We start from the raw sequence: 14,586 nt of genomic DNA on the forward strand, positions 1-14,586 counted from the left end.
TTCACCATGTTGACCAGGATGGTCTAGATCTCTTGACCTCGTGATCCACCCGCCTCGGCCTCCCAAAGTGCTGGGATTACAGGCTTGAGCCACCACGCCTGGCGGTGCTTCATTTTTTAAAAAATTAAATATGTTTCTATGCCAGGCATGGTAGCTCATGCTTATAATCCCAACACTTTGGGAGGCTGAAGTGGGAGGATCACTTGAGGTCAGGTGTTCAAGACCAGCCTGGCTAATGTGTGAAACTGTTACTACTAAAAATACAAAAATTAGCCAGGTATGGTGGCACATGCCTGTAATCCCAGCTACTTGGGAGGCTGAGGCAGGAGAATTGCTTGAACTTTGGAGACGGAGGCTGCAATGAGCTGAGATCACACCACTGCACTCCAGTGTGGGTGACAGAGCGAGACTCAGTCTCAAAACAAACAAAAAAAATTTATGCCAGGCTTGGGGGCTCACACCTGTAATCCCAGCACTTTGTAAGGCTGAGGCAGGAGGGTCACTTGAGGCCAGGAGTTCAAGACCAGCCTGGACAACATAGCAAGACCCTGTCTCTACAGAAAGCCCAAAAAATAGCCTGGCGTGGTGGCGTGTGCCTGTAGTCCCAGCTACTTGGGAGGCTGAGGCAGGAGGATCACTTGAACCCAGGAGTTTGGGTCTTTAGTGAGCTGTGATTGCATCACTGCACTCCAGGCTGGGTGACAGAGCTAGACCTTGTCTCTCTCTATATATACCTATTTTTATTTATTTATTTATTTATTTTTGAGACTGAGTCTTGCTCTGTCACCAAGGCTGGAGTGCAATGGTGCGATCTTGGCTCACTGCAACCTCTGCCTCCCGGGTTCAAGCGATTCTTCTGCCTCAGCCTCCCTAGTAGCTGGGATTATAGGTGCTTGCCACCACATCCAGCTATTTTTTGTATTTTTAGTAGAGACGGGGTTTCACCATGTTGACCAGGCTGGTCTCAAACCCCTGACCTCAGGTGATCCACCTGCCTCAGCCTCCCCAAGTGCTGGGATTACAGTGTGAGCCACCTCGCCCAGCCATGTATTTGTTTTTTTGAGATTGGATCTCACTGTGTTGCCTAGGCTGGACTTGAACTCCCAGGCTCAAGCAATCCCCCCGCCTCAGCCACTTGAGTAGCTGGGACTACAGGCAGGAGCCAGCGTGCCTGGCTTCTTCATTCTTTCTAATGGCTGAATGAAGTTCCCTTGCATGAATAGACCACAGTGTGTTGATTCATTCATCAGTGGATGGACACTGGTTTGTTTTCACTTCCTGGTGTTAGGAATAATGCTTCTGTGAATGTTCATGTGCAAACTTTTGTGGTGGCATTTCATGCATTTATTTTCTTAATGTACATTCTGTCCTTTATTGTTTAAAACTGACATTTTGGAAAACAATTAATTTCTGCACTTGCCACCTTCCATGAAATTAGACCATGTTCTTACTTTTTTTCCCCCTTTCCTTTTTATAAAATTGAAGTGAGACTCACACAACCTAAATTTAATCATTTAAAGTTGAACAGGAGGTTGGGCGAGGTGGCTCACATCTGTAATCCCAGCACTTTGGGAGGCCGAGGCAGGCGGATCACGAGGTCAGGAGTTCAAGACCAGCCTGGCCAACATGGTGAAACCTCGTCTCTACTAAAAATACAAAAACAATTAACCAGGCATGGTGGTGCATGCCTGTAATCCCTATTTGGGAGGCTGAAGCAGGAGAATTGCTTGAACCCTGGAGGCAGAGGTTGCAGTGAGCTGAGATCACACCATTGTGCTCTAGCCTGGGCGACAAGAGTGAGACTTGGTCTCAAAAAAAAAAAATGTTGTATTTAAAAAAATATTTAAACATTTAAAAATGAACAATTCACTGATATTTAATAAATTTCCAATGTTGTGCCACCACCAACACTTTTATTCAGCTTTGAGCAAATATTTATGCAGCACCTACTGTATGCAGTCCAAGCAAGACAGGGGCCATGTCCCGGGGAACTCACATCCCAGCAGACAAATATATAAGCAAACACAGTCACAGACAACCACAGCTTGTTTGCCTCCCACAGCCCAGGGAGTGATCCTGGGGAGCTCAGCCCTGCAGCCTGGAGAAGGGAGATAGAGGGTCCCAGTGTGCGGTGGGCACCTGGCCCCCTGTCTGGACCCAGTCTCTCCTACTGTCCCCAGACCACAACGAGTGTGCCACTAGCACCATGTGCATCAACGGTGTGTGTCTCAACGAGGATGGCAGCTTCTCCTGCCTCTGCAAACCTGGCTTCCTGCTGGCGCCTGACGGCCGCTACTGCATGGGTGAGGCTCGAGCCAGACTGGCCAGCAGAGGGGAGAAGGGAGATGGGGAAGCAGAGGGAGGGGAAGGAAGTGTAGAGGGACCGAACAGGGATGGGACGGGCATGAGAGAGGGAGAAGAGAAGGGATCGGGAGAGAAAGAGGAGGAGGGGGAAAAAGAAAAGAAGTGAAGAACAAGAAAAGGAAGAAAAGAAGAGGCAGGTGCCGTGGCTCACGCCTGTAATCCCAGCACTTTGGGAGGCCGAGGTGGGTGGATCACTTGAGGTTAGGAGTTCAAGACTGGCTGGCCAACACAGTGAAACCCCGTCCCCACTAAAAATACCAAAATTAGCCGGTGTTGTGCTGCTCGCCTTTAATCCCAGCTACTTGGGAGGCCGAGGCGGGAGAATCGCTTGATCCTGGGAGCTGGAGGTTACAGTGAGCCAAGATCGTGCCATTGCACTCCAGCCTTGGTGACAAGAGTGAGACTCTGTCTCAAAAAAAAAAAGGAATGGATTATAAGGTGAGGAGGGGCCAGGTGCATCTGTGATCCCAGCACTCCTGAGATGGGAGGATCACTTGAGGCCAGGAGTTTGAGACCAGCCTGGGCAACATAGCCAGACCCCATCTCTACCTGAAAAAAAAAAATTAGCTGGGTATAGTAGCATGCACCTGTAATCCCAGCACTTTGGAAGCCTGAGGCAGAAAGACCACTTGAGCTCAGAAGTTTGAGACCAGCCTGGGCAACACGGCGAGACTTCATCTCTACCAAAAAAAATTAAAAATTAGCCAAACATGGATATTCACTTCTGTACTCCCTGCTACTCAGGAGGCTGAGGCAGCAGGATCACTTGAGCCTAGAAGTTGGAGGCTGAAGTGAGCTATGATCGCGCTACTGCACTCCTTTCCCAGAGGCAGACCCTGCCTTGAAGAAAATTGTTTAAAGGTGGAGAGAGAGAAAGATGGGGAGAAATGGAGGAGGAGGTGAAGAGGGAGACAAGAGGAGGAGAGGACAGAGACACAGACAACTGAAAACTGGAAAGGAAAGAAACAGAATGGCTGGGAAGATGGAAAGGGTGGGAGACGGGAAGGGGGGAGGAGGGGAGCAGGATGGGACCTATCCCTGTGCCACCACGGCCTCTGCAGACATTGACGAGTGCCAGCTGCCCGGCATCTGCGTGAATGGCCACTGCACCAACACCGAGGGCTCCTTCCACTGCCAGTGCCTGGGGGGGCTGGTGATGGGCAAGGACGGCCGAATGTGTGTGGATACCCACGTGCGCAGCACCTGCTACGGGGCCATCGAGAAGGCCTCCTGCGCCCGCCCCTTCCCCAGCACTGTCACCAAGTCTGAGTGCTGCTGTGCCAACCCGGACCACGGTTTTGGGGAGCCCTGCAAGCTTTGTCCTGCCAAGAACTCTGGTGAGCATCCGGCTGCCCGGTCCCCACCGCCTCCACAGCTTTGAGTGCTTCCATCGGTCCTTGAGTGCGGTGGTGGGGGGTCGTGGCTCCTGTGGAGTGGAGGCTGTTTTCAAAAAGAGGCTGAAGGGTGTTGCTCTCCCCCCACAGGGGTGTGGAGTTGCGTCTTAGTCCCACACTCTTGCCCAAGACCAGGGGGCCTCATCCTTGCCCATGGCTGAATCCAAGCCATGGCTAAGCTCCCTGACCCATCTCGCTCTGCTCCTCTATCCCCCAGCGGAGTTCCAGGCGCTGTGCAGCAGTGGGCTTGGCATTACCACGGATGGTCGAGGTAAGTGAGCCCAGCCCCTCCAAGCAGCAGCCAGCCTGCCCTACCATATGTGGGGAGAGCTGTGGTTGGGGGCTGTGGGAGTTTGCCCGGGGTTCCCTTAACAAAATGCCCCAGATTGGACGGCTTCAACAACAGAAGTTGATTCTCTCACACTCCTGGAGGCCAAGGTCCTAGATTAAGGTGCTGGCGGGGCTGGTTCCCTTGGAGGCCTTGAGGGAGAATCTGTCCCGGACCTCTCCCCAGCTTCCGGTGGTGGCCAGCAATCTTTGACATTTATTGGCTCGTAGAAGCGTCACCCCATCTCTGCCTCCATATTCACATGGCATTCTCCCTGTGTCCTATTTCCTCCCACCCTTTTTAGAGATGGGATCTTGCTGTATTGCCCAGGCTGGAGCGATGTGGTGCAATCATGGCTCACTGCAGCCACCACCTTGTGGGCTCAAGCGATACCTCCTGAGTAGCTGGGACTATAGGCAGTCACCACCATGACCTGCTAATTTGTTTTTCTTTTCTTTTCTCTTCTCTTTTTTTTTTGAGACAGAGTTTTGCTCTGTTATCCAGGCTGGAGTGCATGCAGGGGCGTGATCTCAGCTCATTGGAACCTCTGCCTCCTGGGTTCAAGCAATTCTCCTGCCTCAGCCTCCCGGATAGCTGGGATTACAGGCATGCACCACCACACCCAGCTAATTTTTGTTTTTTTGTTTGTTTTAGTAGAGATGGAGTTTTGCCATGTTGTCCAGGCTGGTCTTGAACTGTGAGCCTCAAGTGATTCACCCACCTTGGCCTCCCAAAGTGCTGGGATTACAGATATGAGCCGCCATGCCCAGCCAATTTTTTAAAAAATTAATTTCGGCCAGGCCCTGTGGCTCATGTCTGTAATCCAACACTTTGGGAGGCCAAGGGTTGTGGATCACTTGAGGCCAGGCATTCCAGACCAGCTTGGCCAATATGGTGAAACCCCATCTCTACTGAAAAGACAAAAATTAGCTAGGAGCAGTGGCAGACACCTGTAATCCCAGCTACTTGGGAGGCTGAGTCACGAGAATCGCTTGAACCCGGGAGGTGGAGGTTGCAGTGAGCCGAGATTGCACCACTGCACTCCAGCCTGGTGACAGAGCGAGACTCCATCTCAAAAAAAATATATATATGTAAATTTTTTTTTTGAGACAGGATCTCACTCTGTCACTCAGGCTGGAGTGCAGTGGTGCAATCTCGGCTCACTGCAACCTCCGCCTCCTGGGTTCAAGCGATTCTTCCGCCTCAGCCTCCCAAGTAGCTGGGATTACAGGCGCGTGCCACCACGCCCGGCTAATTTTTTTGTATTTTTAGTAGAGACGGGGTTTCACCGTGTTGGCCAGGATGGTCTCAATCTCTTGACCTCGTGATCTGCCCACCTTGGCCCCCCAAAACGCTGGGATTACAGGTGACAGTCACCATATCCAGCCTAGAATTGCTTTTATTTTTATTATGGCACGACTGTATGGATGTTTGCTCCACAATTTCCAAACGGAATAATTTTGCCCCCTGCCCCACTGAGGCCATTTGACAATGTCCAGACTAATACTGGTGGCAGGGGAGTGCTACTCATGTCTCATGGGTGGAGGCCACAGGAGCTGCTTGATATCCTAAAATACACAGGATAGCCCCTTGCAGCAAAAAATGATCCGGATCCAAATGTCAGCAGTGACCAGGCTGAGAAACCCTGGTTTAGAGCAAATGAGGCCAGGTCTGGGCTGGAGCTCTGGCCTTGGGGAATCTGACTTCTAGAGATCCCTGGTGCGCCGGGACACACCCTCCTGCTGCCACTGCTGACACACCCCCCTCCTGCCGCAGACATCAACGAGTGTGCTCTGGACCCTGAGGTTTGTGCCAATGGCATGTGTGAGAACCTTTGGGGCAGCTACCGCTGCATCTGCAACCTGGGTTATGAGGCAGGTGCCTCGGGCAAGGACTGCACAGGTGAGCATGGCACCTGGCGGGGAATGTGTAGGCAGCCTCTCCTGCTGCAGACCCCTCACCCCTCTCTCCCACCCCCACCCCGCAGACCTGGATGAGTGTGCCCTCAACAGCCTCCTGTGTGACAACGGGTGGTGCCAGAACAGCCCTGGCAGCTACAGCTGCTCCTGCCCCCAGGGCTTCAGCTTCTGGCAGGACACGGAGACTTGTGAAGGTACAGGGTCCCAGCTCACATGGGTCTGCACACACACATACCCTGACACACTCAGCATGTGGCGTGTGCACACAGACACACAGGCATGTACATGCTCAAAGATGCTTACATGTTACCTCTATTCACATACACACATGCTTTCTGTAGTGTGTACACACACATATCCACATGCTCAGATACACATGCTGCATGAGATGTGGACACAGAGCCATGCACACACATACTCAGCATGCATGCTGCGTGCAGTGTGGACACACACACATGCACCCATGCTGCATGTGGCGTGTACACAAGACAGACACACACTCAGAAACATCATGCACACATCCACATTCAGACATGCACGTTGCATGCGTCATGCATACATACACCCAGACACGCTGACATGCTGTGTACACACACAGACACATACATTCAGACATGCTGTGTGCATGTGCACACAGACATACATACTCAGACACTTGCATATGTACCTATATCCACACACACACTCAAAGACACACATATACTCACATTTACATACACACTCATTTTTTTTGTTGAGACTGAGTCTTGATCTATCACCCAGGCTGGAGTGCAGTGGCACAATCCTGGCTTGCTGCAACCTCCTCCTCAAGCGATTCTCTTGCCTCAGTCTCCCAAGTAGCTGGGTCTACAGATGTGCACCACCACACCTGGTTAATTTTTGTATTTTTAGTAGAGACAGGGTTTCACCATGTTGGCCAGGCTGGTCTCGAACTCCTGACCTCAAGTGATCCATGTGCCTTGGCCTCCCAAAGTACTGGAGTTACAAGCGCGAGCCACCTGGCTCATACACTCATTCTCACATTTCCCACACTTGCACTCCCCAGTCACACACGGTTGTACATACTCAAGGGTACACATTTATACACACATCCCAGGAAGTCCTGCTACTCCAGCTACAGAGTTTGGAGAGCTTTCAGGTGGATGGATACATCCGTGTGCTGGCAGGGCGGCATGCCTGGACAAGACACAGAAGTTCCACGTCTCTTCCCGGATACTCTGCACCATGCATCTCTTCTATCTGGCTGTCCATCATTTGTAATATCCTTAATATCCTTTATTATTTTATTTTTTTGAGACAGAGTCTCGCTCTATCACCCATGCTGGAGTGCAATGGTGAAATCTCAGCTCACTGCAACCTCCTCCTTCTTTAAGCGGTTCTCTTACCTCAGCCTCCCGAGTAGCTGGGATTACAGGTGCCCGCCACCATGCCCGGCTAATTTTTTGTATTTTTAATAAAGACGGGGTTTCACTGTATTAGCCAGGATGGTTTCGATCGCCTGACCTCGTGATCCGCCTGCCTTGGCCTCCCAAAGTGCTAAGATTACAGGCATGAGCCACCGAACCTGGCCTAATTTGTATTTTTAATAGAAAACATGGTGTTTCACCATCTTGGCCACGCTGGTCTTGAACTTCTGACCTCAGTGATCCACCTGCCTCAGCCTCCCAAAGTGCTGGGATTACAGGCGTGAGCCACCACGCCCAGCCTGTAATATTCTTTATAATAAACTAGTAAAGGGAAGTTAAGTATTTCCCTGAGTCCTGTGAGCCGCTTATCAGATGATCAAACTGAGGAGAAGGCAGAAATTTTGGAGGCCCGAATTTGCAATTGGCATCCGAAGTGGATGACAGTCTTGTGGGACTGAGCCCTCAACCCATGGGGTCAGATTTTAACTCCAGGCAGATAGCGCTAGAATTGAATTATAGGATACCCTACTGATATCAGAGAATTGGGCAGCTTGGAAAAAAAAACAAACCCACGTCTGATCACTGATGTGTTCTGTGTCGTGTTGAAGGTGAGAGTAAGAAAATGGTTTGGGCTGGGTGCAGTGGTTCACGCCTATAATCCCAGCACTTTGGGAGGCCGAGGCAGGAGGATCACCTGAGGTTGGGAATTTGAGACCAGCCTGGCCAACATTGTGAAACCCTGTTCTCTAATAAACACACACACACACACACGCGCACACACACACACACACACACACACACACACAAAAGGCCGGTCCGGTGGCTCATGCCTGCAATCCTAGCACTTTGGGAGGCTGAGATGGGCAGATCACCTGAGGTCGGGAGTTCAAGACCAGCCTCACCAACATGGAGAAGCCCTGTCTCTAAAAATACAAAAAATTAGCCAGGTGTGGTGGTGTATGCCTGTAATCCCAGCTTCGCGGGAGGCTGAGGCAGGAGAATTACTTGAACCCAGGAGGCGGATGCTGCAGTAAGCCGAGATTGCGCCATTGAACTCCAGCCTGGGCAAACAAGAGTGAAACTCTTCTCAAAAAAAAAAAATACAAAAAATATTAGCTGGTCATTGTGGCACATGCCTGTAATCCCAGCCACTTGGGAGACTGAGGCATGAGAATCACTTGAACCTGGGAGGCAGAGGTTGCAGTGAGCCAGGATGGTGCCACTGCACTCCAACCTGGGGTGATAGAGCAAGACTCTCTCAAGAAAAAAAAAAAGAAAACAGTTTGGCATTTCCTGTCTCTTACAGTGCTAAACACACAGTGCAGCAAATACGTGTGCCTGCATGCACATTTGATTCCAGTGCCCTCTGCACACTTGTGCATCTGGGTGCACCCCATGCCACTGGGTGCAGCAGCCCCTTGGGGAGAGGGGTGCTGGCCAGGTCAGGCTTCTCCTGCTGCTCAGGACCTGGTGGGGGCTGTCCCCACAGACATCGACGAGTGCCTGTCTAGCCCCTGTGTGAACGGCATCTGTCAGAATGTGGCTGGCTCCTACACCTGCAGATGTGCCCCTGGCAGGCGGCTGGGCCCCTCTGGTACCATCTGCCTAGGTGAGCGGCCCCAGAGCCCGACGGCATTCCAGAGGCTGGGTGTCTGTGAGTCAGGGTGCAGGTGTAGGCCCAGCTGGTAAGACAGGTGACCCGCCTTTTCTCCCTAGACAGCACCAAGGGCACCTGCTGGCTGAAGATCCAGGAGAGCCGCTGCGAGGTGAACCTCCAGGGAGCCACCCTGCGGTCCGAGTGCTGTGCCACCCTCGGGGCAGCCTGGGGGAGCCCCTGTGAACGCTGCGAGATCGGTAACGCTCTCCTCGAGGCTTCCCTGGTGTGGCTGCGGTGCCTGCCCGGGCACCCATGGGTAAAGCCCTGAACGGGGCAGCGGGTCCCCCCGGGGCTGGCATGAAAGAGTGACTCCTTTCTTCACTCCTGTTCTCTCAATTGCAGACCCTGCCTGTGCCCGGGGCTTTGCCCGGATGACGGGTGCTACCTGTGATGGTAACTCCCTGCCCATGTCCAGCTCACTCCTTACTCCAGAACCCTCACACAAGCAAGCGCACCTCACGGGCGCTACCTCCAGCCCCGCCCTGGAGTCTTTTGAGATGGGGACAGACGTCCTCCCTCCCTGGACCCAGGCCTTCTTGAGAGTCCCCAGGCCCCCAGGCCCCTTCCCTCCTCCCCAAGGACAACTTGAGACCCCAGGGGAATGGCCAGCCAGGACCCTGCCCCTCCCTGGACCCTCCAGCTTCCCCTCCTCCTTGCCTTCCACTGCCCAGATGTGAACGAGTGTGAGTCCTTCCCGGGGGTCTGTCCCAACGGGCGTTGCGTCAACACCGCTGGGTCTTTCCACTGTGAGTGTCCCGAAGGCCTGATGCTGGACGCCTCGGGCCGGCTGTGCATGGGTGAGTCTGGGCAAGCTCCGAACATGGGGCGTCCACCCTTCCTTCATTCCCTCCACTCCCAGCAACTCAAAGAACAGGAGAGATTTAAGGCGTCCTTTGAGATCCTCCACCTCTGGCTAACACATCATGAAAGACATTTGGGTGGGTTTTTAAATTTATTTTTCTTGAGACAGGGTCTCTGTTACCCAGGCTGGAGCGCAGGGGTGCATTCTCATCTCACTACAACTTCCACTTCCTGGGGTTCAAGTGATTTTTGTACCTTGATCTCCTGAGCAGCTGGGACTACAGGTATGCACCACCACACCCAGCTAATTTATTTATTTATTGGTAATTTTTTTTTTTGTAGGGACAAGGTCTCGCTATCTTGTCCAGGCTGGTCTCAAACTCCCCACCACAGCCTCCCAGAGTGCTGGGATTATAGCCAGACTTGATCTTTGAGGGCAGTTTTAGGTTCACAGCAAATATGAACAGAAAGTACAGAGATGCTCCACATAGCACCGCCCTCCACACATGAACAGCCTCCCCCACTATCACAGCTGCACCGGAGTGAAAGGTGCATTTGCTACAATGAATGAAACTGCACGGACACATCGTTATCATCTCTTAAGTCCATAGAGCACTTTAGGGTTTACCCTTGGTGTGTTGGACATTCTATGGGTTTGGACAAATGTATAATGACATAAGTTCACCACGTAGTGTCATACATGGTAGTTTCACTGCCCTAAAAATCCCTAGTGGCCAGGCACAGTGGCACACACCTGGAATCCCAAAACTTTGGGAGGCTGAGGAGAGCAGATTACCTGAGGAGTTCAAGACCAGCCTGGCCAACATGGTGAAACCCCATCTCTACAAAAGTACAAAATTAGCCAGGCATGATGGCAGGTGCCTGTAATCCTAGTTACTCGGGAGACTGAGGTGGAAGAATCGCTTGAACCGGGAGGCAGAAGTTGCAGTGAGCTGTGATCGTGTCATTGCACTCAAGCCTGCACTCCAGCCTGGGCGACAAGAGTGAAACTGTCAAAAACAAAACAAAACAAACAAACAAAAACAGGTATGGTGGCTCACGCCTGTCATCCCAGCACTGTGGGAAGCCGAAGCAGGTGGATCACTTGAGCTCAGGAGTTTGAGATCAGCCTGGCCAACATTGTGAAACCCTGTCTCTACTAAAAATACAAAAAAGTTAGCCGGGTATGGTGGCACACGCCTGTAATCCCAGCTCATCGGGAGGCTGAGGCGGGAGAATTGCTTGAACCTGGGAGGTGGAGGCTGCAGTGAGCCAAGATTTCGCCACTGCACTCCAGCCTGGGCGACAGAGCGAGACTATGTCTCAAAAAAATCAATCAATCATTTTAAAAAATAGATAGAGGGGCTTAGAATAGTGCCTGCCACCTCCAGAGGAAGTCACCCCTTTTCACTCTGCCCCTCAACCTGACTACATTGGGAGAAAGCTTCCGATTGAGAGCAAGTGAGTGGCACACCTGTCTCGCAGCGGGCACAGGTTGGCAGGGGTGGGGACCTGGTGACCGTTCCCCTGTGCAGACATGAGATTGGAACAGTGTTTCCTGCGATGGGACGAGGATGAGTGTGGGACTGCCCTGCCTGGCAAGTACCGGATGGATGTCTGCTGCTGCTCCATCGGGGCTGCGTGGGGAGCCGAGTGTGAGGCCTGCCCGGATCCCGAGTCCCTGGAGTTCACCAGCCTGTGCCCACGGGGGCTGGGCTTTGCCAGCCAGGACTTCCTGTCGGGCCGACCTTTCTATAAAGGTGCAGTTGGGGAAGGGGATGGGCCCCCAGAAGGATGGGGAGGGGCACAGCATAGGCAGAAGCCTGGAGTCAAGAGGTGTGTCTGGGAAAAGGGGATGTGGGCAGGGCCAGGCACTAAACACCCAGGGAGGGCTTGGTGTATGGCTCCCGAGCCTGGGGACATCAGGGTGGTTTGGTGACATTTGATGGCCCTGTACTTCAGATGTGAATGAATGCAAGGCATTCCCTGGCCTCTGCACACATGGTACCTGCCGAAACACGGTGGGCAGCTTCCACTGCGCCTGTTCCGGGGGCTTCGCCCTGGATGCCCAGGAACGGAACTGCACAGGTAGGTGCCACCACTGCCTCTTGGAGAGGGGGTGATCCTTGGCAAGGACAGGGGCCTTGAATAAGACATAGAGACAATGCCGGTTCTTCGGGCACTTCTTGTATCTACCTCTGTGCTATGTGACCTAGGGCATGTGATTGCCCTCGCTGGGCTGCAGAGACCCTGACTATAAAAGAAGGGGGTGGGCCGGGCACGATGGCTCACACCTGTAATCCCAGCACTTTGGGAGGCTGAGGCAGATGGATCACTTGAGGTCAGGAGTTTGAGCCCAGCCTAGCCAACATGGTCGACCTTGTCTCTACATAAAGTACAAAAATTAGCCAGGTGTGGTGGTGGGTGCCTTTAATCCCAGCTACTCAGGAGGCTGAGGCATGAGAATCACTTGAACCCAGGAGGCAGAGGTTGCAGTAAGCCGAGATCGCGACATTGCACTCCAGCCCGGGTGACAGAATGAGACTGTCTCAAAAATAAAATATGAAAGAAAGGGCTGACAAAGGTGACCTTTAGAGGCCTCCAGGGCCAGCATGGTGGCTCATGCCTATAATCCCAGCACTTTTGGAGGCCGAGGTGGAGGACAGCTTGAGCCCAAGAGTTCGAGATTAGCCTGGGAAGCACAGCGAGACCTCCATCTCTGCAAAAAATAAAATATTATTACGGCATTAACTGTAGTTCCAGCTACTCGAGAGGCTGAGGCAGAAGGACCCCTTGAGCTCCCAGGAGGCTGAGGCTGCAGTGAGTTGTGATCACACCACTGCACTCCAGCTTGGGTGATAGAGCAAGTCCCTGCCTCTAAAAAAACAAAACAGGCCAGGCATGGTGACTCACACCTTTTAATTGCAGCACTTTGGGAGGCTGAGGCAGGTGGATTGCTTGAGGTCAGGAGTTCAAGACCAGCCTGGCCAACATTGTGAAACCCCATCTTTACTAAAAATACAAAATTAGCCTGGCGTGGTGGTGTGTGCCTGTAATCCCAGCTACTAGGGAGGCTGAGGCAGGAGAATTGCTTGAACCCAGGAGGCGGAGGTTGCAGTGAGCCGAGATCACACCGTTGCACTCCAGCCCAGGTGACAGAACAAGACTCTGCCTCAAAATAAAATAAAATAAAATAAAAATAAAGGCCGGGTACGTAGCTCATGCCTGTAATCCCAGCACTTTGGAAGGCTGAGGTGGGTGAATCACTTGAGGTCGGGGGTTCGAGACCAGCCTGGCCAACATGGCGAAAACCCATCTCTACTAAAAATACAAAAATTAGCCAGACATGGTGGCACATGCCTGTAATCCCAGCTACTCGGGGGCCTGAGGCAGGAGAATCACTTGAGCCTGGGAGGCAGAGATTGCAGTGAGCTGAGATTGCATCACTGCACTCTAGCTTGAATGACAGAATAAGTCTCTCTCTCTAAAAAATAAATAAATGAATAAACAAACAAAAATAAAATAAACAAATCTACCACTAAAATAAAGAAAATAGAGAGCTTTGGGCTGTGAGAAAACTACCTGCCCTTGTCATGTCGAGTTAGGGATTTCCTCGGCTCCTTTTGGGGGCTTGTGCTCCGCCTGTCGTAGCTACAGATTAAAAGCCCCATCTGGTGCCCCATCTTGTCTGCATCCAGGGACCCCTCCCCTCTTGGCCTGTGCCTCCTATGTCTGCAGACAGGCTTCGTCTAGCCCACATCCCCATCAAAGGACAGGGACCCCCCTGCCTTGCGCCTCCTGATCCAGCACACACAGCACCTCCAGCCTCTGCCCCCCTCTCCCCACAGATATTGACGAGTGTCGCATCTCCCCTGACCTCTGTGGCCAGGGCACCTGTGTCAACACCCCGGGCAGCTTTGAGTGCAATTGTTTTCCCGGCTACAAGAGCGGCTTCATGATGATGAAGGAGTGCCTGGGTCGGTGACTGCAAGGCAGGGGTGTGGTGGGCACCCCGGGCAGGGTGGGCATTGAGGAGAGGGAGGATGGGGACAGCAGTGCTGTGTGGATGTGGATGGAGGGGGCAGAAGGAGGGAGGAGCTGCAAATTAGCTGGGTGCGGTGATGCCTGCCTGTAGTCCCAGGTACTGAAGGCTGAGGTGGGAGGATAGTTTGAACCCAGGAGGTGGAGGCTGCAGTGAGCTGTGATTGTGTCACTGCACTCCAGCCTGGGTGTCAGTGTGAAAACCTGTCTCAAAAAAGAAAAAAGCCTGGGCATGGTGGCTTACACCTGTAATCTCGGCAATTTGGGACGCCAAGGCAGGTGGATCACTTGAGGTCAGGATTTTGAGACCAGCCTGACCAAAATGGTGAAACTCTATCTCTACTAAAAATACAAAAATTAGCCAGCCATGGTGATGCATGCCTGTAATCCCGGCTACTCAGGAGGCTGAAGCACTAGTATAGCCAAGATTGTGCCACTGCACTCCAGCAGGGGCGACAGACTGATACTTCATCTCAAAAAAAAAAAAAAAGGAAAGAAAGAATGGGGGCGAAGACGATGGAGAACAGCACAGCATGTGCCAAGGCCCTGGGGTGGGTCTGGGGGATGAAAGGACGCCTGTGTGGCTGAAGAGTGATGAGGCCGTGGCGAGGCTGCCTGCTCCCTGCCCTGAGTCCTGGTGTGACTGGGCCTCAGCTCTCTGATGTGTTCTGCAGGA

At 52.5% G+C, this 14,586-nt stretch overlaps 1 protein-coding gene across 1 annotated transcript in view; it reads left to right on the forward strand.

Annotated features, from left to right (window-relative positions):
* Window positions 1-14,586, forward strand: part of FBN3 (fibrillin 3) — an 88,374-nt gene that overhangs the window by 13,628 nt on the left and 60,160 nt on the right. The window contains exons 13-24 of the mRNA XM_064381962.1: window positions 2,181-2,303; window positions 3,426-3,701; window positions 3,976-4,029; window positions 5,863-5,988; window positions 6,074-6,199; window positions 8,901-9,020; window positions 9,128-9,265; window positions 9,411-9,461; window positions 9,740-9,865; window positions 11,405-11,629; window positions 11,832-11,957; window positions 13,718-13,846. Coding sequence (XP_064238032.1) covers window positions 2,181-2,303; window positions 3,426-3,701; window positions 3,976-4,029; window positions 5,863-5,988; window positions 6,074-6,199; window positions 8,901-9,020; window positions 9,128-9,265; window positions 9,411-9,461; window positions 9,740-9,865; window positions 11,405-11,629; window positions 11,832-11,957; window positions 13,718-13,846 — 1,620 coding nt within the window. The remainder of the gene's footprint in view (window positions 1-2,180; window positions 2,304-3,425; window positions 3,702-3,975; window positions 4,030-5,862; window positions 5,989-6,073; window positions 6,200-8,900; window positions 9,021-9,127; window positions 9,266-9,410; window positions 9,462-9,739; window positions 9,866-11,404; window positions 11,630-11,831; window positions 11,958-13,717; window positions 13,847-14,586) is intronic.

The sequence above is a fragment of the Aotus nancymaae genome, unplaced genomic scaffold (genome assembly GCF_030222135.1).
Source record: "Aotus nancymaae isolate 86718 unplaced genomic scaffold, 86718_ANA_hifiasm-v0.15.2.pri h1tg000028l, whole genome shotgun sequence".
NCBI lineage: Eukaryota > Metazoa > Chordata > Mammalia > Primates > Aotidae > Aotus > Aotus nancymaae.